Source organism: Halichoerus grypus, chromosome 1 (genome assembly GCF_964656455.1).
Source record: "Halichoerus grypus chromosome 1, mHalGry1.hap1.1, whole genome shotgun sequence".
Lineage (NCBI taxonomy): Eukaryota > Metazoa > Chordata > Mammalia > Carnivora > Phocidae > Halichoerus > Halichoerus grypus.
The window spans coordinates 199,903,439-199,929,390 of record NC_135712.1 but is presented as its reverse complement, the minus strand read 5'-3'; the positions used below and the strand labels follow the sequence as shown (position 1 = coordinate 199,929,390).

Here is a 25,952-nt window from a genome sequence, read left to right as displayed (position 1 = left end):
ATGTTCCCACTCAACCTCAAAAATGATACTCCAATTTGACATCACTGAAAGCTAAAAGAAAGCAGGAAGTAAGAAAGAACCAAACAGAAACAAGAGAAAAAGAGAATGGCCACTTAGAAGGAAATGAGCAAACTCTGGAGCTAGACTGTGAGGTTAACTAGAGAACACAAACGAGGGTCAGAGGGGTATGCTGGGCGTGGGGACAGAAAGAACCAAACAGAAACAAGAGAAAAAAAGAATGGCCACTTAGAAGGAAATGAGCAAACTGTGGAGCTAGACGGTGAGGTTAACTAGAGAACACAAACGAGGGTCAGAGGGGTGTGCTGGGCGTGGGGAAGTCGGAGGCCCCGTCAAGACGACAGGCCACTAATCAGACATCCGGATGGGTGGGCGGTCACTGAAATATGCATGGGCAGAGTGTAAGTGATCCACCTGCTGCAAGTGTGTACTCTCAGGAGGGGGGGAAGTGTGCACTGCAACTAAGTGTCTAATGACACCAAAAAGGGGATGACTCTGGTACAGTGTGAGTAAAAGACTTGGAAAAATTCTTATTCCTCACTCCTCTTAAAGTCTCCAACTTTAACCTTTACTTCTTTCTTGGCCTCCCTTTTAATTTAAAAACATCTTATTTGACATATCCTTCTAAACCCCTTTCGCCTAAAAATATTCCATTGTACTGGCACACAAAGCAAGTTCCAGAACAGGTGACTTAGGAGAAGTCATCTCACTTTGAGACTGTCCTCTTGAGTCCAGGTCAGGATTTAGGACACGAACTGAACACAAACTAAGAAGAGAGTTCCATCTGGGAATCTAGAGCTAACAGCAGGGTACGAATCATATCTGAGAGTAGTCAGACAGGCTGTCAATCCTAGCTCAGGGAACACCCTGTAAGAGTAACAACACCACAGCCACAAGCAGAGTGCAAAACAGCAAGTCACCTCTGGTGACAACACACTTGTGCTAATTGCATCAATTAACCAATATCTATTAAACACCCACCCATACATAAAAAGTTCAGCAAATACACAAAGTCTGCTATTCACTGTAAATAAATCATTTAAAGGAAATGAGCAAACTGTCCTATGTATCAATGTGAGTACTTATTTGCATTTCCCAGCCATATTTTGTCCTATGTATCAATGTGAGTACTTATTTGCATTTCCCAGCCATATTTTGAAGTACCCAAATTACATAAGTATTCTAGAAAGATGCTAAGACTGAACTGCACATAGACAACACAACTAAAACGTCAAAACGACTTCAATTCCCTCCAGCACCTCTTCAACCCCCTGCCCGTGAGGTGACTCCCGCTATCCTTGAACTCCGGAACCATCACCATGAAACATTCACTTGTCTCAGCAGCTGACCTTCCCAGAGATGGCAGAAACCCCAGAGTTCAAGAGGGAAAGCACCAAGAGAGACAGGGTGAGAAAAGGGAAAGAGAAGAGTGAAGGGAAAATGCAACACTGCAAGAACAACAGCAATGATTCTACTCCTAGCTGTACCACTGCCCAAGTAATGGTCTGTGCTCCTGAGCTGGATTCCTCTCGTCTGTGTCCTCAGGACAACACACTAGACAGCTCTCGTTCTGAAGGCCTGGCTCACGGGAACAATTAAGCTGCTATATTTTAGCACAACATTAAGTTCACAATACACATTTATATATTTCACAGTGAGCCTACCTTCTAACTTACTAACAATACACACTCACCTATTATCTAGGTACAACCATATATGAGAAATAACTTGCCTAATAAATGCGATAATTGTTCAGTATTTTTCCTAGATGTAGGTACAAACTAGAAAACCAGCTGAAACTTTCACTTGGCACATTAGTTATAATGTGCTTTTAGAATTCTCTAACACCATACAAAGAAGGAAGAGGATTTAACATTAAATAACTTAAATCACATCAAAACATACAAATAAACACAAAAACTTACCATCCCTGTTCATTTTTATACTTGTAAGCAGCCCCAAGAATGTGACACAAGGTGCCTCCAGCTTTGAAATCCATGAAACATTTTGCCTAAAAATGATACAAGTTACACATGAGAAAAATAAAAGTTCTGACAAAATTCGTCATGTCTGAATTCAAAGTTTTATAAACTCAAAAGTTATCAACTGCTAGCTTAACCTTAAATACTTTCTGGAACCAAATAAGACATAAGGATAAATTTTTCCAAAAGTGAATTAAAAATTTTTTTAATTCAATTAATGTATTACTCTTTTAGTAAACAGTCTCTTAAAAATAAGATTTACAAAAGATAAATCAAATGTTTCAGCAGGAAATACTAATGGACAGAAAATACTGATATACTACAAACTCCGCTGATAAATTTAAAATGTGATTTTTAAAATATTTAAAATTCAAGTAAAACACAATTTCCAACAATATGATTTCCTGTAGAGTAAGAAATATTAGTATACATTAGACTTTTTTCCCAACTGAGGTCCCTGACTTTAAATTATGCAAAAATTTTAACTGTACTCTTGCGATATTATTTTAATGACCATGAAACACAGTGTAAATTATATGTAAAATTATAGCTAAAATCTGTACAATTTGAAAGAGATGTGCACTTTATGGATTATAAAAGTCATGCTCGGGCGCCTGGGTGGCTCAGTTGGTTGAGCGACTGCCTTCGGCTCAGGTCATGATCCTGGAGTCCCGGGATCGAGTCCCACATCGGGCTCCCTGCTCAGCAGGGAGTCTGCTTCTCCCTCTGACGCTCCCCCCTCTCATGTGCTCTCTCTCTCTCTCTCTCTTATTCTCTCTCTCAAATAAATAAATAAAATCTTTAAAAAAAAAAAAGTCATGCTCAAATAAATCAAATGCTGAATGACATACATTATGGAAGTAAAAGTTTCACATAAACTGATCATCAAATACGCTAATAAGGTGGAAGTATTAGAAATACGGCATGCATTTTTTTCCCTGAAAATGATTCTTACAAAATAATATAATGAAAAGAACTGCATGATGTCAAAGGCAAAAAACAGAACAGTGGTTGCTAAGGGTTGGGTAGAGAGTGCAGAATTAAGGTTTAATGAGTACAGAGTTACAATTTGGGAAAATGTTAAAGTTCTGAAGATGGATGGTAGTAACAGTTGGACTACAATGTGAATATACTAATGCCACTGAACTACACACCTAAAGATGATTAAAATATTTTACTACAATGAAAAATAACATTTTTAAAAATAAAAAATACTAAGAAAATCATTAAGATGAGCTCTTCCAAAATAAGCTAACAAGTGAGCCTTCCAAGTCATTCTGGTTATCCTGTTGCTTTTTAAATACATAGGTTTGAGTTCCTAATTTCTTTTTTTTTTTTTTAAGATTTTATTTATTTATTTGACAGAGAGAGACAGCTAGAGAGGGAACACAAGCAGGGGTAGTGGGAGAGGGAGAAGCAGGCTTCCCGCGGAGCAGGGAGCCCAATGCAGGGCTCGATCCTAGGACCCTGGGATCATGACCTGAGCCGAAGCCAGATGCTTAATGACTGAGCCACCCAGGTGCCCCAAGTTCCTAACTTCTTGCCCAACACTATTCCCCGTACACCCCAACTGTTGCATTACATATTCCTAAACAAATACATCCAGGTGCAATTCTTACCATTGACAACATGTTATTTATCTGAGAAAATGCACAAATTATTACAATTTCTAGTGTTGGCATCTTAAATTAGAATAATGCGCTGAGGGCGCCTGGGTGGCTCAGTTGGTTAAGCGACTGCCTTCGGCTCAGGTCTTGATCCTGGAGTCCCGGGATCGAGTCCCGCATCGGGCTCCCTGCTCAGGAGGGAGTCTGCTTCTCCCTCTGACCCTCCTCCCTCTCATGCTCTCTGTCTCTCATTCTCTCTCTCGCAAATAAATAAAATCTTAAAAAAAAAAAATTGAAAAAAAAAAGAATAACGTGCTGGTAGGTACCTACAAGAGTAGAATGAAACAGTTCTACTAAGCCTTCCCTGAACCCGCAGAGACTGGGCTAAAATGCTCTCTCCAACCACATATGCATATCACTACTGATGCACATGCAAACCACTCACAGCATAATACTGAAATGACTGGTTTATACATTTATCTGTAATATGAACTCCTTGAGGACAGGAACAGTGTCCTATTCAAATCTTTAACATCAATATTCAACAGAGTGCCTGACAATGTAGGTAATCCGTAAAACTTTTCTCAGCAGTTCAAGTATACTAAAACAATTTAAAAGCTCATAGCCATAAAAAAAAAAATCAGCCATGCTACATATTGATCAGACCAGAACAATAAAACACATAATTTAAGATTAAGGTCAATTTCTGGACAAGCAGTAAATTTGAGAAATTAAAATACCAGATATATGTTTAAGATAGACACAGTAACTTCTATCAACCACTGCAGGAACAAGTAATAACTGAAGAAGTAGAAACTGAGACTTCCAATTTTCCAGAGGTAACATCTGAGTAAAGGGAAAGAAAAGAGGGAAACTCAGAAACCTGTCAAGGGCACTAGTTCCAGCAATGGAATGCAAAAAGGAAAACATAAATCCATAAAGGTGTGACAGAAAAAAAACAAAAAGGGACACGCACCAGACATCAAGGATTCTTAGAGCCTGCATGGGAATGGATTTGGGACTCTGGGCCTAATGATAAGCTCATTATAAAAATCACCCGGATAAAAAAGTAGTAGATCAGAGTCAGGGGACGGCAAGTTGGAAGCAGAGACAAGAGACTTTGCAAGGACACCCACGAGGCCCTGACTGCATCACCTCACCCAACCCTCATCCCAACCACCCCCAACCCGGAAGAGGCCCTGCCCTAACTGACACTGGATATAATTCGAATACAAGAGCTCATGTGCTTAGACATTCTCTGAAGGAGCAGCGCGGATTGTTCGTTGTAAATTCCTCGATTAGTACTGAAAAACTTAAAAAATAAGAGGGCAAGAGGATTCCAAAACTTGAGCTTTCCAGAGCCAGCAAGATGCTGCTTTGCCTGAATTATCTCAGTAGCTACACACCCCATCAGAAACTGGGGATCAAGGACAGCTCTAATCGGCTGCTTCTATTCCTAGCTGTGTGACTATACTGCTTTTGATAAGCTGTTCTATCTCTGGTTAACTATTTGGAAAATTAATCTAATCTTATTCTGGATGTACGTAAGTGGTCTCATCCTACCTATTTATAGCCCACCTAAAATTCTGCTGAGCTGATAAAACCTGGAAAAAGATAAATCTAACTGCAATACTTAAAAGTGCTTAAAATTTGTACCATAGTGTCCTTATTTATTTCTTTGGCTTTTTTTTTTTTTTAAAGATTTTATTTATTTATTTGACAGAGCGAGACACACCGAGAGAAGGAACACAAGCAGGGAGAGTTGCGGGGGGGAGAAGCAGACTCCCCACGGAGCAGGGAGCCTGATGTGGGGCTCAATCCCAGGACCCTGGGATCATGACCTGAGCCGAAGGCAGACGCTTAACGACTGAGCCACCCAGGTGCCCCTCTTTGGCTTATTTATTAAAGGCAATTTGTCTTAACTGGAAAAAAGAGGATATATACTTGTGTACGTAGAACATACACATCTATAATGCCGTGTTCTGGTCTATTAATCAATATGATGCTGCAAAAAGTAAACATGAGAAAGTAATAAAGGAACAGAAATGGAGAATGTCCAAGACACCAAGAAAGTTCACAGAAATCACAATGTCATCTTCACACCTTGAAAAGTTGTGGGGAAAAAGGCACATCACTTAGACTCCAGAACCTTTTTACCTCACAAAATAAGACAATCAAATATTCCATACATTTCTCTGTGGACTTTAACTGCTTTTGGAGTTCAGATAGTGCTTTCTAGAAATTTTTCCCAATGTTATTAATAAGAGAAACTATAACAGTCTTATAATTAGCACCTCTAATCATAGCTAATAATTGCTGTAGTACTCTTATTCTTAGGGAGAACAAAAAGTATTTTCATTGCTACCAATTACTGAGAATTTAAATTTACCGTGAGGCACTGTATATACATCACAGACAACTTGCTATTTATCTGAAAAAATGCACAAGTCATGGCAATTCTGTAGTGTTGGCATCTTAGCTGAGAATAATGTACCTCATTTACTCCTCAACAATCCTACAAAGTTGATTCTTTTCATGCCATTTTACAGATGAAAAAGTGTTAACGGCTCCAGCAATGACAGGCTGAATAACCAGAAAACCCTACCACTTCAAATGTACGCTGAACAAAATACAACAGACGTTATTTTAAATGTACAGCTGGATTTCTAGGAAGAAAGCAAATCCCTAGGTACAAAAATCAAAGAAGAAAAAAATCAAACTAAAAGTCAAAGTGGCAATCTTCTGAGGTAAAAAAAATACCACGCTAGGGTGACAAGGGGTGGGGATAATGAGACTCAACAGGCAAGTAATGACAACATTGATAAGATAAAGGCTAGGGCTTCACTGTCAATGCAGGACAGGAAATAACACTACAGACCTAAGCAAGGGAAGACGTCAGAACTAAGGCTATCACCCACCATAAACGCATGGAGAGCCAGGGCTATCAACAGGTTCACCAGTAGGGAAAGGATGAGCTAGAAAAAAATACCTGCCAGCAAAGAAGATAACAAGCTTCCATCTCAAGATAATTTGAGTTTGGAATTTAACTAACCACTCAGGAACCCCATGACAAATTCATGTAAGAATTTGGTCCTAAATTTAGCAGGTCCTCTAGAGTGCCTTAAAGAGCAAATTCTCAGCCCAGGCCAATAGGATTCCCAGGTAAAATTCCACTGAAGGAAGTGCTGACGTTCCAAAATTCAAATACACAGCAATCTTAATTATGTTTTGTTTCCTTAAGTCAACAGAAAAAACAAACAGAAGAATTGTAACATTTCAGATAAAAGAAAAAACTAGGATAGGGCTTGTACAATTAGAATATATAAAATGGGGCGCGTGGGTGGCTCAGTCGTTAAGCGTCTGCCTTCGGCTCAGGTCATGATCCCGGGGTCCTGGGATCGAGCCCCACGTTGGGCTCCCTGCTCCGCGGGAAGCCTGCTTCTCCCTCTCCCTCGCCGGCTGCTCTGCCTACTGCTCTGCCTACTTGTGCTATCTCTCTGTCAAATTAATAAAATCTTAAAAATAAATAAAGACACTAAAGAGAAATATCTGAAAAATATATACATGTAACTCCTAGCACATGTACCATTCAATAAAAGCACAACTGTCAGGTTATATAGCAGATCAGACAACTACACACAGAAAAGTTTAAAACTTATTTGTGAAGGATTAGAAATTGTGAAGGAGGGGCGCCTGGGTGGCTCAGTCGTTAAGTGTCTGCCTTCGGCTCGGATCATGATCCCGGGGTCCTGGGATAGAGCCCCGCATTGGGCTCCCTGCTCTGCAGGAAGCCTGCTTCTCCCTCTCCCCCTCCCCCTGCTTGTGTTCCCTCTCTCGCTGTGTCTCTCTCTGTCAAATAAATAAAATCTTTAAAAAACAAAGAAAGAAAGAAAGAAATTGTGAAGGATTTAAATCCCTAGCTTCAAGAAACGTATCAGTTTTTTTTTTTAAGATTTATTTATTTGAGAGAGAGAAAGAGAGAGCGCTAGAGCAGGGGGAGGGGCAGAGGGATAGGGAGAGAGAAAATCCTCGAGCCAACTCCCTGCTGAGCATGGAGCCCAGTGCAGGGGCTCAATCGCAGGACGCTGAGATCATGACCTGAGCCGAAATCAAGAGTCAGACACTTAACTGACTGAGCCACCCAGACCCCCAAGAAACATATAAGTTCTGAGGAATATATTAAAAATACATAATAGAAGCTACACCTAGACACACTATTGTACAACTGCATAACAGCAAAGACAAAGAAATCGTAAAAGCAACCCGAAGGAAAGAGAGTACCTAAAAAAAACCAAACAGCTGGACTGATGGATTTCTCAACACCAATAATCTCAACAAGTTACAAAAAATATTAAAATATGTTCTTAATATAACAAATTTCAAAATTTATAATAAGAAAAAAACAATCATTCCAATCACCTTTTGAAATAATGCAAGGGTCAAAAGAGAAGTCAAAACAGAAATTAGAAAATACTTTAGAACTATACAGATCAAAACGTATGAGCCACAGCTGGAGATGCACATGTTTAAAAGGAAAAAAAAAAAAAGGAATGCTGACCCCTACATCATGTAATACACAAAGATCAATTCCAGATGGATTATAGTTATAAAGGTGAAACATAAAACAATAAAGCTTCTATGAAAAACACAACAGAATATATTGATGACTTTGGAATAGGCAAAGGGCATAAAAATATTAAGCATAAAAAAAATCTTATAGATTATTCTATGTCAGCGATTGGCAAACTGTAGCCCACAGGCCAAATCAAGCCTGCTGTTTATGTAAGTAAAGTTTTATTGGAAAAAAAATCCATGCTCATTGTCTGAGGCTACATTCACACAACAGCAAAGATGAGAAGCTGCAGTAGAGACTACATATTTACTCTCTGACCTTTTACAGACATTACAGATAAAACCATTTACCACTTGGCCTTTTATGGAAAAAGTTTACTGATCCCTGAGCTATATTACGATTAAGAACCTCTGTTCATCAAAAGACATCATCATGAGAATAAAAAGATAAGCTACCAAGAGGATATTTGCCATAAATATGTCTGACACAGGACCCATAACCAAAACATGTAAGAAAAACTCCTTTAAAAAGAAGAAAAGAAACAAACATTCCCACTCTTGATAGGAATGCAAACTGGTACAGCCACTGTGAAAAACAGTATGGAGGTTCCTCAAAAAGTTAGAAATAGAACTACCGTATGGGCCAGTAATTCCATTCCACTCATATGTGGAATTTAAGAAATAAAACAAAGGGAAAAAAGAGAGACAAGAAACAGACTCTTAACTATAGAGAACAAACTGATGGTGACTAGAGTGGAGGTAGGTAGGGAAGATGTGTGAAATAGGTAATGGGATTAAGGAATACATTTATCATGATGAGCACTGAGTAATGTACGGAATTGTTGAATCACTGTATTGTGCACTGGAAACTAATGTAACACTGTATGTTATGGAATTAACTTTTTTTTAAATGAGAAAAATAAATGACTGGATTTAAAAAAATGGGCAAAAGATTTGAACTTCACTTCAACAAGAATAGCCAAATAGTCAATAAACACAAAAGGGTGCTCAACTTCACCAGTCATCAGCAACTAAAGAAAATGCAAACCCACAAATCCACCCAAAAACTAAAATAAGAGAGCACCTGGGTGGCTCAATCAGTTAGCATCCAACTCATGATTTCGGCTCAGGTCATGATCTCGGCTCAGGTCATGATCTCATGGGTCATGAGATCAAGCCCCACACCGGGCTCCACTAAGCAGGGAGTCTGCTTGAGGTTCTCTCCCTCTCCTTCTGCCCCTCCCCCCCACTCAGGCTCTCTCTCTCTCAAATAAATTTTTTGATTAAAAAAAAACTAAAATGAATGAATCTTAAAAAAAAAAAAACTAAGAAAATGTCCAAACATCAGTGAGAAAGTAAAGAATCAGAACCCTTGTACATTGCCTGTAGGAGTATAAATTGGTAAAACTGCTCTGGAAGATTAGCAGTATCTACCAAAGCTGAATATGCACACCCCATGACCCAGCGATTACATTCCTAGGAATATAACAGAAATATGTACTTTTAGGGGCACCTGGGTGGCTCAGTCGTTAAGTGTCTGCCTTCGGCTCAGGTCATGATCCCAGGGTCCTGGGATCGAGCCCCACATCAGGCTTCCTGCTCAGCGGGAAGCCTGCTTCTCCCTCTCCCACTCCCCTGCTTGTATTCCCTCTCTGTCTCTGTCAAGTAAATAAAATCTTTAAAAAAAAAAAAAAGGAAATATGTACGTTCACCGAAAGACATATACAAACAAAAATATTCACAGCAGCAATTATTATAATAGCTCTAAACTGCAAATTACCCTAAAAGCCAATCAATGGCAGAATGGATAAATTGTGGCATATTCCCACGATGGAATACTACATGGCAAGAAACAACAATGCTGCCCGTTTTTCAAATAAATTTCTATTTGAACACAGTCACACCTACTCAGTTAGGTATTATCTTTGGCTGCTTCTACGCTACAAAAGGCTGATCAGTTGTGACAAAGTCTGTATGGCTTGCAAGCCTAAAATATTTACCATCCATCCCTTTAAGAAAAAATTTACCAACCCCTTAAACAGCAATCAGAATGAAAAAATTTCAACTCCAAGTAATAACATGGTAGAATTTTACAAATATGCTTGCCTATATGCTTCAAAAATTTAAGTCATGAATGACAAAGACAGGATGAACTATTCCAAATTAAGACTAAAGAGACGTAACTAAATAAAATCTGCAATCCTGACTTGGATCTTAAAGAGGACACATTCTTGTGACAATCTGTTGAAATGTGAAGACTGATTATATAGTAAATAACAGTATTGTCTGTCTCAACGTTAAATTTCCTAAATTTGATCGTTGTTAAGACAAGGTTTAAAGAAGAGCCATGCTGCATGCAGTCTGAAGTCTCTACAGCCACCACCTCCCTGCTAGATTGGATCTCCTGAACACCAGGAACTTCTCAAGTGACTTCAAGAGTGCAGTCACTGTACTGACAGACTGGTAATTTGTCCTCAGACGTCCTTTTGTTCTTGCTTCTTAGACCTACATGCTAATCTTGGCTCTCACCCTTCTCCATTCCAAAAAGTCCTAGAATTTTGTATGATCTTAGCAGAACAATACTATTCTCAGATACAGATCATAAAAACCCAAAGTTGGAGGAATCATCATGTTCACCGAATCCAACAGTTTTCTAATGTTTCTTTGCCAAAGAGCTCTTTCAGGAGCAGAAAGCTCAAAAAGAAGTCTATCAGGAAAAACTGTTCAAAGTGAGAAACTTGAAAACAACAGATTCCTCTTAGACTTCCCCATTTACTCCTCTGTTCCCTCAGTCACTCAGGGGCTCTGCAAGGAACAATTATAAAACTAATAATCAGGTCCAACTCCTTTTTCTGATAATTATATGCCTCCTCTTATCAACTTCCTTCTCCCTAAAATTATTTACCACACAGCATAGTTTACTAAATCAAATGAAGAAAAGTGATTGCCAAAGTGACAGTCCTTGGACTCGTATTCTTTCCATTACACCACACTGACCAAGTTCATGAGAATCTCTGCCATGAAGTCAGTCACACTTACTGGATAGAAATTCCAAAGTGTCAGACAGAGATAGCCTATGGACTGTGACTCATCTAAAATGTCCCAAAATAATACTACCCAGTCCAAATACACAGCCTCATTTGTAGAAATGGCTTTGACAATAAATTTTACCTTCAAAGTATTTACATGCATTCCAAAGTTATATATTAAAATGTATTAAGTTCCTGTGACAGTTTGAAAATAAATTCCAAAAAATTTAATGAACGTCCCTGAAAATAGGTGTATCCATCACAACGTACCTCCTTTTGAGAAGTAATAATTTCACCAAGTTCTGATCATTGCTTTAAAATAAACCAGCGCTGTGTTTTACATTTTGATAGATACTTTAAGAAAAGATCAATTTCTCAAAGTATTGTTCAGTTCTCCAGCTAACTTCATTAACAGCCTTTCACTCTTCCTATCTTTGAGACAGTTACCAACATCACAAGAAAGGCAATATTTAATTGATAAAATTTGGCTTCAATTCAAAGGGCATTGCAACATTTTGTTAGTCCTCAGGTTTACATAAAATACACTGTCTCAGATATGAGTTGAGTTGAAACAAAAGACCTAGCTCTTTGGGGCCTTCCTTAACAGCTGGAGGTGATGGCAAACTAGTGTAACAAATGTTCAAACAGCATGTCTCCATTAGATCTACATTTTTACTTTACCAAGAAAACTTCTGCTAGAACAAGCTAGCAATCTATTTTTCATGCTGTTAAGTACTATATACCACTTCTAATTTCTCAAAGAGCTTTCATTATCACACATCTTGTGATCCTCACAGCTACATCATAGTGTCTGTAGAGTAAGAAACACTTTCCCAGAAGCAGTAGTACAGGTGGAAGTACCCTCCCCCAAGGTCACAGAGTGCTAGGACATAGCTAGTTAACTCCAAAGCCCAGGGCTCTTTCATAACACCTGGTTCCAGAAACTGATCTGAGGTGATTCCTTATGTTACATTATTTCAATTTAAGAAATGAACGAGGGGCACCTGGGTGGCTCAGTAGGTTAAGCATCTGCCTTCAGCTCGGGTCATGATCTCAGGGTCCCGAGATGGAGCCTCACATCGGGCCGTGTTCCCTGCTAGGCAGGAAGCCTGCTTCTCCCTCTCCTGCTCCCCCTGCTTGTGTGCTTTCTCTCTCTCCCTCTCTGTCAAATAAATAAAATCTTTAAAAAAAAAAAAAAAAAGAATGAGCTTTATTTTAGCAAAATCAACGGCTTTTAAACTCTCTCAAGACTTCTGATTCAAGTCAGATCAAAGAGACCTATACTTTGATCTGATCTCCAAAACCTCTGATCTCCAAAACCTAAAATGCTTAAAAAAATCATTACAGAAAATATACTGGGCTAAGTATCCAGAATCGTCCTGCTGAAAAAGAACTAAAAATGCTGATATAATACACAAAACATCTTCTAACAAAAGTAAAATTGGAAATCTCTGAAAGATAACTGGCTGGCCATGAAGAATAACAGCACAGAAACATCAATGACAATACTGACAAAGAATATAGTCTTTACAAACGCACTTTGTAAAATTCAGCAAACAAATGTCTGTAGCCTTCATCAAGCAACAACAGCAATGCTTGGGCATGGCAGAGAATCTAACTTATTTATTATTAGCATTTATTATTGTGTTATTAGCACATTACAACACACAAACTGCCCTGTTTTTTACAAAAAAAAATTACACAGCATACGAAGAACCAGGAAAGTATGGCCCATTCAGAGGGAAAAAAAACTGACAGAAACTATCCCAGAGGAAAGAAAAAGGAAAGAAAAATGAACACAGTGTAAGGGACCTATGTAACACCATCGAATTTACCAATATACACATTATGAGAGTCCCAAAAGAGAGAAAAGAACACCAAATATATGAAAAAATTATGGCCAAAACTTCCCAAATTTTATGAAGAACGTGAATTTATACATCCATGAAGTTCAACAACCTCCAAGCTGAATGAACTCAAACACATCATTATCATCCAAAATCCACAGTTTACATTAGGGTTCACTTTTGGTGTTGCACATTCTATAGGTTTTGTCAAATGTATAATGACGTATATCCACCATTATAGTAGGACACAGGACAGTTTCACTGTCCTAAAAATCCTCTGTGCTCTGCCTATTCATTCCTTTCTCCACGCCAAGACACTTTATATTCAAACTGTCAAAAGAAAGACAAAGGATCTAAAATGCAGGGAGGGGGCACCTGGGTGGCTCAGTCGTTAAGGGTCTGCCTTGGGCTTAGGTCATGATCTCAGGGTCCTGGGATCCAGCCCCGCATCAGGCTCCCTGCTCAGCGGGAAGCCTGCTTCTCCCTCTCCCACTCACCCTGCTTGTGTTCCCTCTCTTGCTGTGTCTCTCTCTGTCAAATAAATAAATAAAATCTTTAAAAAATGGGGCGCCTGGGTGGCTCAGTCGTTAAGCATCTGCCTTCGGCTCAGGTCATGATCCCAGAGTCCTGGGATCGAGCCCCGCATCGGGCTCTCTGCTCAGCGGGAAGCCTGCTTCTCCCTCTTCCTCTCCCCCTGCTTGTGTTCCCTCTCTCGCTGTGTCTCTCTCTGTCAAATAAATAAATAAAATCTTTAAAAAAAAAAAAAAAAAAAAAAAAAATCTTTAAAAAATAAAAAAATAAAAATAAATAAAATGCAGGGAGAGAGAAGTGACTCATCATATACAAGGAACTCTAAATAACATTTAACACCCAATTTCTATTCAGAAACCACGGAGGCCAGAATAATGAGAAGATACAGGTAAAGTGCTGAAAGTAAAATAACTTGTCAAAGTTTGTATCCTGCAAAACTGCCCTTCAAAAATGAAAGAGATGGGGTGCCTGGCTGGCTCAGATGGTTAAGAGTGCAGCTCTCAATCTCGGGGTTGTCAGTCCAAGCCCCACACTGGGTGTAGAGATTACTTAAAAGTAAAGCTTTAAGGGGTGCCTAGGTGGCTCAGTGGGTTAAGCATCTGCCTTCGGCTCAGGTCATGATCTCGGGGGTCCTGGGACTGAGCCCTGCATAGGGCTCCCTGCTCTGCAGGGAGCCTACTTCTCCCTCTGCCTTTGCCCCTCCCCCCCACCCCCCGCCCACACACTCTCTCTCAAATAAATAAAATCTTTAAAATAAAATCTTAAATAAAATAAGAAAGAGATGAAGAGAGGCTCCACATCATACATAATCAGGGAAATGCACGTTAAAACGAGATACCACTACACACCTATCAAATACTTAAGAAAACTTTTATACAGCAAGTTAAACCCCATTATATGTAAAAAGGATAATGTATCATGATCAAGTAGGGTTTATCCTGGAATACCAGGTAGATGAACTGAAAATGAGGGAATGAATGAAGCTCACCATATTAACAGAATAAAAAAAAAACCTCTTGATCATCTCAAAAGATACACAAAAAGCATATAAAATCCAACAGCCAGGGCGCCTGGGTGGCTCAGTTGCTTAAGCGACTGCCTTCAGCTGGGGTCATGATCCTGGAGTCCCGGGATCGAGTCCCGCATCGGGCTCCCTGCTCAGCGGGGAGTCTGCTTCTCCCTCTGACCTTCCACCCTCTCATGCTCTCTCTCATTCTCTCTCTCAAATAAATAAATAAATAAAATCTTTAAAAAAAAAAAATCCAACAGTCATTTGCAATAAAAGCTCTCAGCAAACTAGCCATAGTAGGGAACTTCCATAATCTGAATTAAGATCACATATGAAAAACCTACAGCTAATATCATATTTAATAGTGCAAAACTGAATGTTTTTCCATTAACAAGAATACGGTTAGAATTTCTGTCTTAAACATTTTTTTTTTAGTAATCTCTACACCTAATGTGGGGCTCAAACTCACAATCCCCAAATCAAGAGCCACATGCTCTACCAACTGAGCCAGCCAGGAACCCCCTGTCTTAACCACTTCTATTCAATATTGAGTCAGACGTGCTACCCAGTGCAATGTGGCAAGAAAAGGAAATTAAAAGCATAAAGATCGGGGCGGGGGGGGGGGGACTCATCATAAAGTTATAGTAATCAAAAATGTGGTATTAACAAAAAAATGGACATTTCAATCAACAGGAAAAAACAATCCAGATATACACCCACACACATCTGGTCAACTAATTTTCAACTAAAGTGCTAAGCCAATTCAAAGAAGAACATCTTTACAACAAATGGTAGCTCTAAATTAACCAGATATGGGGAGCCTGCATGGCTCAGCAGGTTAACTCAGTCTTCGGCTCAGGTCATGATCCGGGAGTCCAGGGATCAGGCCCCACGTCAGGCTCCTTGCTCAGCGGGGAGCCTGATTCTCCCTCTTCCTCTGCCTGCGTCTCCCTATCAAATAAATAAAATCTTTAAAAAAATAAAATAAATTAGGAGCGCCTGGGTGGTTCAGTTGGTTAAGCGGCTGCCTTAGGCTCAGGTCATGATCCCAGGGTCCCGGGATCGAGCCCCGCAATGGGCTCCCTGCTCAGAGGGAAGCCCGCTTCTCCCTCTCCCACTCCCCCTGCTTGTGTTCCCTCTCTAGCTGTCACTCTCTGTCAAATAAATGAATAAAATATTTTTAAAAAATAAAAATAAAATAAAATAAAAAACTAAATATCCATAAATGAAAAAAAGAACATTAGCCCTTACCCTCACACTACACATAAAAATTAACCCAAAATACATGAAACCTAAAACTATAAAATCTCTAGAAGAAAAATACTGGAAACAGTCTGTAACTTTGGGGTATGCAAAGGTTCCTCTGAACACAAAAAGCACAAATCATAGAAATCAATAAATTGGACTTAATCAAAATCCAAAACTTTTGTTCTTGGGAAGACACTGATACGAAAACAAAAAGTCAAATCCCAAACTGGGAGGAAATTCTTGCAATATATATATATTATAAAGAACCTATATGCAAAACATATAATTTTTAAAATTTAATTAAAAAAAAAAAAGCTGGGCGCCTGGGTGGCTCAGTTGGTTAAGCGACTGCCTTCGGCTCAGGTCATGATCCTGGAGTCCCTGGATCGAGTCCCGCATCGGGCTCCCTGCTCGGCAGGGAGCCTGCTTCTCCCTCTGACCCTCCCCCCCTCTCATGTGCTCTCTCTCTCTCATTCTCTCTGTCTCAAATAAATAAATAAAATCTTTAAAAAAAAAAAAAATAATAAAAAATAAAAAAATAAAAAAATAAAAAAAAAAAAGCTGTGCAGAAAAGAATTAACACAGCAGGCCTGAGATGACTACCCTCAGTAAGGCCTGCTTGCCAATTGGCCCTTGGCTAGCATCTGGGAATCTGCCTCTAGGAGTATTCCTAGTCAACTGATAAGAAGGGTGGTTCACTGAGCCTAGACTATTTGAACAAACAATGTGGTTTATGATGAATACCTGCTTTCCTTAGGGGGAGCCTGGAAGTTTAAATATGTGCTAGACAAAAGGTACCAGCCCCCAATAAAATCCTTGGGTGTGAGACTCTAACAGGCTTCCCTGGGCAGAAATATTGCCCGTATGCTATTACATCTTCAATGCTGGGGAAGAATGCACTTTGTGTGATGCCTCAAGAAAGAGAGCACACAGAAGCCTGCAGCATAGATTCCTCCAGGCTACACCTGTGTCTTTTCTCCTTGTGACTAGGCTTTGTATATTTACTACGTTGCTGTTACAAATCTTAGTTATAAGTACATGGGGCACCTAGCTGGCTCAGCTGGAAAAGCATGTGACTCTTGATCTCAGGGTTCGGAGTTCCAGCCCCAGGTTGGGTGCAGAGATTACTTAAATAAACTTAAAAAAAATCTTAGTTATAAATACAAGTATAGGCTGAGTTCCATAAGTCCTTCTGGCAAATCTCTGAATGTGGGGTGGTCATGGGGACCAAATTAAAAACTTGTTTGAAAAACAAAGGAAGAAACACAAATGGTCAATAAGCACATAAAAAGATGTTTAACATCATCAGTCATCATGAAAATGCAAATTAAAAGTATGAGATTTCACTACAAACCTATCAAAATGGATAAAATTATGAAGACTAATCATATCAACCGCTGACAAGAATGCAAAGGAACTGGAACTCTCAGACACTACACTGCTAGATGGTATGTAAAATGATACAACCACTTTAGAAAACAGTTTAGCAATTTCTTCTAAAGTTAAATGCTACCAACCCTATGACCCAAACATTCCACTCCTAGGTTATTTACCTAGGAGAAATGAAAACATGTCACAAAAAGATTTGTACATTAACAATGATAGCAGCTTTACTCAGAAAGCTGGAAACAGGGGCGCCTGGGTGGCTCAGTCGTTGAGCGTCTGCCTTCAGCTCAGGTCATGATCCCAGAGTCCTGGGATCGAGCCCCACATTGGGCTCTCTGCTCAGCGGGAAGCCTGCTTCTCCCTCTCCCACTCCCCCTGCTTGTGTTCCTTTTCTCGCTGTTGTCTCTCTGTCAAATAAATAAATAAAATCTTTAAAAAAAAAAAAGAAAGAAAGAAAGCTGGAAACAACCCAGATTCCCATCAAACAGTAAAAGGATAAATGAACTGTGGTTTATCCATACAATGGAATACTAATCAACAATAAAAAGGAAAAACAACACACGGAACACCACAGATGAACATCTCAAAATCCGTTATGATAAGTGAAAGAACTGAGGCAAAAAAAGTATACTGTGTGATCTATTTATATCAATTTCATGAAGTTGTAAATGAATCTGTACCCTCAATGGTGCCAGGGGACCGGGGTGGGAGATGGGTTACAAGGAAACTTTTGGGGATGATGGAAATGTCATTACCTTGAAATCTTGAACTCAAATTTAAATATGTACCATTTATAATGCATCCATCAGACATGAGTAAAGTTGGAGGGAGAAACATTATGGGAAAAGAAAGAGGGAAATGGTGGGGGGGGAAGTAAAAGGGGGGTAACAGGTAAAAAATAAATAAAACATCACCCAAACAAATCAGGAATACAATGCCAGTGAACTAAGGTTTCTACTTGTGACTCCACATGGTACAGATGGGACTATAGGCCTGCCATTAACACTGGTCCTATAGTTTTCTGGAGCCCTAATCAACACCTGGTCCAGCATGCCCTCTGCGTGGCATCCAAGTCCAGACCCTAAAAGCCCATACTGTGCAGTCCACTGGGCTCTAACCAGTCATGCCAGATCATCTAGGCTCACTGTCCTTGCAGATGAATTACACGGGCAAGAAGAGAATTGACCAGAGTTTCTCGGACTTATCCTTTTATCTACAGTAATTTGTACTATCTACAGGACATGGCTGGACAGTTCAGCTGGATTATCTCCCTCATTTTGGCTCAACGTGTCTTCATGGTTACAAATACTTCCTCCATGGCTCACAACACAGATACTTAGGATTCCATTCCTATAAAATTCAAAGACAAGCAAAACTACACTATTCTCCATAGAGATTCATACAAACATGGTGATACATATAAAGAAAAGCAAAATGAAGCTAAATCATTGCACCACAGAGTAAATGTTCCCCACCAACTCACTTAAACAGCCACTTACTTACATTGCACTTTCATAAGGCAAAGGTCTAAGCTACAAACTTAAAGGACTAACTTCCAGTACTTATAAAACACTTAGAATCTTCTTTCTCGTCCCATGTTCCCAAAAGTAGTCTCTCCACTCCGAAATTTATGGAATAGTAGGGTGTAGTCAGGTCATAGTTGCAAATGAAAGGATTAATTTTTTAAGTGTAATGATAAGTGAAAATTTTGAACATCTCATGAACGTACTTAAAAAAATCTTCTGCTACTTTAGACTCTGACTTGACCTTCTAGCAGTCTTCTAGATCTTAGAGCTTTGTTGTTTTTAAACACAGTTGCTTATGATCTATTTTAAAAGGCAGAATACAAAACTGACTCTACCCTATCATTACAATAATGTTATGCACTGAGGCTTGAAGAGATTATAGAAAAACAAAATTTTTAATTGTGGTGGAGGTAAAAACACTTTTTTCTTCTGTTTCAATTCATGTTTTGTTTGCCTATGCAACGTATTATTTTTTAAGTGCCCAATGTGGGGCTCCAACTCACAACCCTGAGAGTAAAAGTCGCATGCTCTACTGACTGAGCCAGCCAGGTGTCCCTGCCTATACAACATTATTTTTAGTCTTATAAACCTTCAAATTTTCCCTAAATCCTAACTTCTCCATTTAGCATTAGATAGAACATACCCTACACTGAGCCAGCTGTTTAATATCCGGTACGACTTAGGAAGTCAGTCCATAAAGTTCCACTCTGATTAAAAAAAAAGAATCAGCCCAAACAGTGAACTCTTATACCAGTACCATTTATTCAGAAAGAAAAAAAGAAAAAAAAAGTTTAAGGTTAAACAGCGGACATGTTTCACTAAAACATTCTTTGCTTCATTAACTGTCTTTCTCATCCCCTTTTACTTGACACCATTACACATTACATCAATCCCTTTCATTTGGGAAAATGTTAAACACTATTTTAAGAGGAAGAAAAGTACATCTGGTCCCACTGGCACTACGCCATGAATTATTTTTATTTATGGCTTTTGCCTAAAAATATTCTTCCCTAATCTTTAAAATCTGGAAAAAAAATAATGCTTTCATTCCCAAGAGTTAAATATCCCATGAATAAAGCCTCTTGTACATACTATTTTTTAAGACCATTCATACAATCCTAGTTAGAAATACCAAATAATGTGAATCACATAATAGAAAATACTTCATGTAATGTTATCTGTAAATTTTATTCTAAATATTAATGTTATACTTAATAAAGTACAATCTATACGTATTATGTTGCAATGTTTTACATGATAACTTCAATCAGTTCCTAATTAGTAATTCTAATCTGCTTCATAATATACAGGAATAAGAAGTAAACCCATGTAGGGCGCCTGGGTGGCTCAGTTGGTTAAGCGACTGCCTTCGGCTCAGGTCATGATCCCGGAGTCCCTGGATCGAGTCCCGCATCGGGCTCCCTGCTCAGCAGGGAGTCTGCTTCTCCCTCTGACCCTCCCCCCTCTCATGTGCTCTCTCTCATTCTCTCTCTCTCAAATAAATAAATAAAATCTTAAAAAAAAAAAATATATAAGACAGAAGAAACTTTAAAAAAAAAAAAAAAGAAGTAAACCCACGTAATTAGTGGTAAAGGAACACGGAGCTTTCAAATGATTCAGAAAAAAAAAAACACGCACACACACAGAGAAAAAGAGTGATAAAGCAAATGTAGTAAAATGTTAACAATCGGGGATTCTGAATAAAGGGAAAATGAAAGTTCTTTGCATTATTCTTGCAAAATTTTTACTTTGAATTAATTTTAAACTTACAAAAGTTACCCCAGAACCTCAATTAGTCACATGGCTAAGAAAATGAAGTTGATCATCCAGTTGAGTAATTCCCAGTAGTACAAAATAGACATGTCCCTCCAATATCTAAAAATTTATTCATAAATTATATACAGGTACTTACTACACTGCTAATACATTACACATATACAACATAAATCACACATTAAAAAGTAGGTATTTTAAAAGGATAAAGTTAAAAAGCAAATCCAAAGAGAAGGAATGATCTTGCTCCACAACTGTGAATTCATCCAGTACACAGTAACTCCCAAATCTTTTCTAATTCAACCTGTACTCTAAACTCCAGACCTCATTTCCTCGTACCCACAAGATTTCTAAACCCGAGGTGCCTATCAGAGAACCAACCATAACACAGGCTAAACTGAGTACCTTTCCCCAGGAACCTGCTTTTACTCTGGCTTTCCCCTTCGTGCTAACGGTGTCTGATTGCTCAGTGTAGTCCTCCTAGTAAATTCTTTCTCTTTCCAGCCCCTATACTGCCCCCCCCAAGATATTACCAAGTTCTGCCCCCTTAAACTCTGAGTTCCTTTCCATCCACTTTAAATCTACTGCTTCTGGGGCGCCTGGGTGGCTCAGTTGGTTGAGTGTCTGCCTTCAGCTTGGGTCATGGCCCCGGAGCCCTAGGATCAAGCCCCACCTCAGGCTCCCTGCTCAGCGGGGAGTCTGCTTCTCCCTCTACCTGCTGTTCCCCCCGCTCGTGTTCTCTCGCGCGCACTCTTGCTCTCTCTCAAATAAATAAAATCTTTAAAAATCAATCAATCAATCAATCAATCCACTGTTTCCTCCACAGGGGACCATAACAGTGGATTATGAGAGCAGTTTCTTCATGAAGAGTTTTCAAAGCCTCCAATCTCAACAGCTTCCAACCCATTCTTCACACTGAAGCCTGTGGGGTTATTCTAAAACCCAAAATCAACTAAGCCACCTACTACTCTCTCCCTTGTTATGGTTCCCCATCACTTACGAGATAAAGGCCACACATCTAGCACAGTAAACTTGGCCTATTACGACAGACTCTAGCCCACTTCTCTGCCTATTTGTCCTCAGTTCTAGTCTTTTTTTTTTAATGTTTTATTTATTTATTCATGAGAGTCAGAGAGAGAGAGAGAGAGGCAGAGGCAGAGGGAGAAGCAGGCTCCCTGCCTAGCAGGGAGCCCTGTGCGGGACTCGATCCCAGGACCCCAGGATCATGACCTGAGCCGAAGGCAGACGCTCAACCATCTGAGCCACCCAGGCGCCCCTCAGTTCTAATCTTGTTGAACTGTCACAACTACCTTCAAGTACCACCTTTTCTCAGGCCTTTATGCTTTTACACGTTGCTATCACTGCCTGAAAATCCCACCCTTCAGCATTTCCCTGAAGAACTCATACTCAACTTTCAAGTCTCAAATTCAAATGCCCTTTCCCCTGGAAGACATTTCATCACCAGGATCACCAGGAAACCCCAAGGCTCTATTCATTCAGCTCACTAGAGTATGCAGCCCCTGAGGACAAACAATACACTGTATTGCTCTTTAAAGTCTCAGAATTTGATAAATAACCAAATGCTTAATACTTGCTGAGCTCATATCAGTGGGGGGAAAGAAGCACTTTTTAATAAACATCACTGGGATAACCAGATAATCCTAAGAAAAAAGATAAAACTGGATCTATTGCTCACACTGAACACCAAGATAAAATCTAAATAGATGAGAATTAAGTATAAAAAATGAAGCCATATAAGTACTAGAAGAAAACCTGACTAAATTCCTTCCTCACCTACGAGTGAAGAAAGCTTCCTATCATGATTCAAAAACCACAATTCTATGGGCGCTTGGCTGGCTCTTGATGTGACTCTTGATCTCAGGGTCATAAGTTCCAACCCCACATTGGGGGTAGAGATTACAAAACAAAAACAAAACAAACAAAACAATTCTGTATCTGACTAAATAAAAATAAATGTATGGACAGCAAAAATACCATAAGCAAACTAAACACATTTACTGCAAGATCAGTAAAAAAACGTATACTATCTCCTATTCTCAATTTACCCGAGAGAGCAATGGATTGTTAAAACAAAAAGGTTAGTGATGAAATAAGAACACCCAAATCAGAAACTTGAGATTTAAAAAAAAGGTCTACCTATAAATTCAGTGGAGGAAGCAAACATCAGACTGGAAACTGCAAAACTCCAAATCAGAGAATCAGAAGACAAAAATTATGAGAAAAGCTACAAGTAATTCCTAGAACTCTAATGTTTGCACAAATAAAGTTCAAAAATATAAATGAAGGAATACAGGATGGGAGAGACTAATAGACTGAATGTTCCCTGAGCTAAAGAAACATTACTGAGTCGTCAGATCATGACTTGTAACTAGTCATATTTCTGAATTTCAAAGATCAGTATAAAAAAGGGGAAAATCAAGTATCAGATTTTTCTCTACAAAATCAAATGTTAAGGAAAGAACAAAACCAGGGGCACCTGGCTGGCTCAGTTGGTAGACATGAGACTCTTGATCTCCAGGTCGTGAGTTCAAGCCCCATGCTGGGTGTAGAGATTACTAAAAATAAACAAACTTAAAAATAAAAAGAATAAAACCTACATATTTCAAAAGGAAAAAAAGCATAACCCAGTATTTATATACCAAACCAAACTATCAAAGTATCAATTGCAAGGACAACAGAATTATATTTCACACAAGCTCAGAAAATCTTACCGACACAAGATAAAAATTCCACAAGAAAGTATCCTAGCCACAAGAATTGAATCAGGAGAAAGAATGGAGAAGACCTCGTATAGCAGAGACTACAAGGAAACTACAACATAGTAAAATGTTCATAATTAAGTCTATAAATAGCTATTGTGATGTTTCATGCAAATGTTAAATGACTCCTGAAAGTGGAGCTTCCTACACTTAAAAAGCAATAATAATCTATAGCTAAAATTCAGTTGAGGCTCTTTGTTTATTCTACAGGATAGTAGCAATAAAGGAAAGAGCTGTAGGGTGCACTTGAGAGCACAGAAACTGCAGATTCCCCAGTGTTATTATAAGCTGATGTACTTACCGGGAGTTTGGTGAAGGCCGGGTTGGTGACATGCTTCCCAAAGGCATCTTCCTGGAACTGAAGAAGCTGTACCACCAGCCCAGCCAGTGTTTTGTTGGTAGGAGCATCCGCATGAACATACTGTAAGATAAAGATGAGGACTCAAAAACTGGGACAATCGTGCGGAAGAGAATGGTAGCTTACTTCCTATTAGCTACTAACACTGGCCAGGTGACAGATTTGCACAGGTCTGAGCCATGGTCTTTGCTGTAAAGAGGCTTACAAAAATACTGGGTACAGTGGGGAGGGAAAGTTAACAGGTCTCAGGAGAAACCATGCCCAAGCAATGAATCCAAGTCATCTCGTGTGCACCTGCACCTAAAGTAGATGGTGAGATCCTGAACCTCAAACTTGAGCCTGATACTATAATCAGATGAGACCTATTAGCCAATGTATTTTGTAAGTGGGATGAATATAAATAACTTGTGGCCAGAGAGCAGACTGTATTGTTTTTAAAACAGGCCTACAAATTTCTTTGATACTCCTCTCATCAAGAAATAGGGTGTATGCCCTTCTTTTGCTGAATCAATACCATCCTTGGGGCGCCTGGGTGGCTCAGTCATTAAGTGTCTGCCTTCGGCTCAGGTCATGATCCCAGGGTCCTGGGATTGACCCCCACGTCTAGCTCCCCGCTCAGCGGGAAGCCTGCTTCTCCCTCTCACACTGTCCCTGCTTGTTTCCTCTCTCGCTGTCTCTGTCAAATAAATAAATAAATAAAATCTTAAAAAAAAAAAAAAAGACCATCCTTAATGACTAACTTGTAACCATTAGAATGCAGTGGGGGGGGTGGGGGAGTGATGCTGTGGGACCTCTGAGGGTAAGTCAAAAGCTTTCACGTAGTCTTCTGGGGACAGTCACCTCTGGAGTCCTGAACTACCACTAAGTCTAACTACCCTGAGCACACCATACTTTGAGGAAGCCCAGACTACATGGAGAAGCCTCTTGGAGATGCTATGGCCAGAAGCCCCAGGTGATGTCCCAGAAGACTGATAGTACAACCACCAGACACATGAGTAAAGATGGTTCTAGGGGCGCCTGGTTGGCTCAGTCGTGAAGTGTCTGCCTTCGGCTCAGGTCATGATCCCAGGGTCCTGGGATCGAGCCCCACATCGGGCTCCCTGCTCTGCGGGAAGCCTGCTTCTCCCTCTCCCCCTCCCCCTGCTTGTGTTCCCTCTCTCGCTGTGTCTCTCTCTGTCAAATAAATAAATAAAATCTTAAAAAAAAAAAAAAAAGATGGTTCCAGATGATTCTGCCCCCAGCTGTCAAGTTATCCCCAATCATCAAATCTTCCCAGTTGAAACCCTAGACACAGTTCTCAGAGACAACTGTCCCCATCGTACCTTTCCAAATTCCTGACACACAGAAACTTTGAGCATAATAAAATGGTTGTCTTAGGGGTGTGTGGGTGGCTCAGTTGTTAAGCAGCTACCTTCAGCTCAGGTCATGATCCCAGGGTCCTGGGATCAAGCCCCACAACAGGCTCCCTGCTCCGCGGGAGGCCTGCTTCTCCCTCTCCCACTCTCCCTGCTTGTATCCCTGCTCTCTCTCTCTCTGTCAAATAAATAAATAAAAGCTTTAAAAAAAAAAATAGGTTGTTTTATGCCAAGAAGTTTTGAATATAATAAAGTGGTTATTTTTATGTGCACTTAAAAATGGTTAGGACGGGGGGGGCGCCTGGTTGGCTCAGTCATTAAGTGTCTGCCTTTGGCTCAGGTCATGATCCTGGGGTCCTGGGATCGAGCCCCGCATCAGGCTCCCTGCTCAGTGGGAAACCTACTTCTCCCTCTCCCACTCCCCCTGCTTGTGTTCCTGCTCTTGCTCTCTGTGTCAAATAAATAAATAAAATCTTAAAAAAAAAAAAAATGGTTAGGATGGTAAATCATTACGTTTTTTACTACAATAAAAAAAATTTTTTAGGGGTACCTGGGTGACTCAGTTGGATAAGTGTCTGCCTTCAGCTCAGGTCATGATCCCAGGATCCTGGGATCGAGCCCCACATCGGGCTCCCTGCTCCACAGGAGCCTGCTTCTCTCTCTCCTCCCCACTTGTGCTCTCTCTCGTTATCTCTGTCACTATCTCTGTTGCTATCTCTCAAATAAATAAATAAAATCTTTTAAAAAATTGTAAACAGATGTATCTGAAAAGTTATCCACGCTAATGTCGACAATGTCCAAAGGCCAAACCAGTGGCAGAGAGCAAGCTGGTTCCACAGCAAGGAAATACGTAACATGACAGGGAAAGCATAAATTAGCAAGTTAAATTAAATGTGAAAGTTTAATTAAGTACGAAATGTTCAATATCACT

General features: G+C 39.7%; 1 protein-coding gene across 9 annotated transcripts in view; it reads right to left on the bottom strand.

The window, feature by feature from the left end:
* The window catches only part of SMARCC1 (SWI/SNF related BAF chromatin remodeling complex subunit C1), a 176,100-nt gene that overhangs the window by 142,180 nt on the left and 7,968 nt on the right, over positions 1 to 25,952 (bottom strand). For all 9 annotated transcript variants that reach the window (XR_013450133.1, XM_078078699.1, XM_078078697.1 and 6 more), the window contains exons 2-3: positions 23,610 to 23,729; positions 1,944 to 2,029 (exon numbers count right to left, since the gene is read on the bottom strand). Coding sequence is in view for 8 of the 9 variants with exons in the window: in XM_078078699.1 (XP_077934825.1) it covers positions 1,944 to 2,029; positions 23,610 to 23,729 (206 nt within the window). In the remaining variant the exon portion in view is untranslated. The remainder of the gene's footprint in view (positions 1 to 1,943; positions 2,030 to 23,609; positions 23,730 to 25,952) is intronic.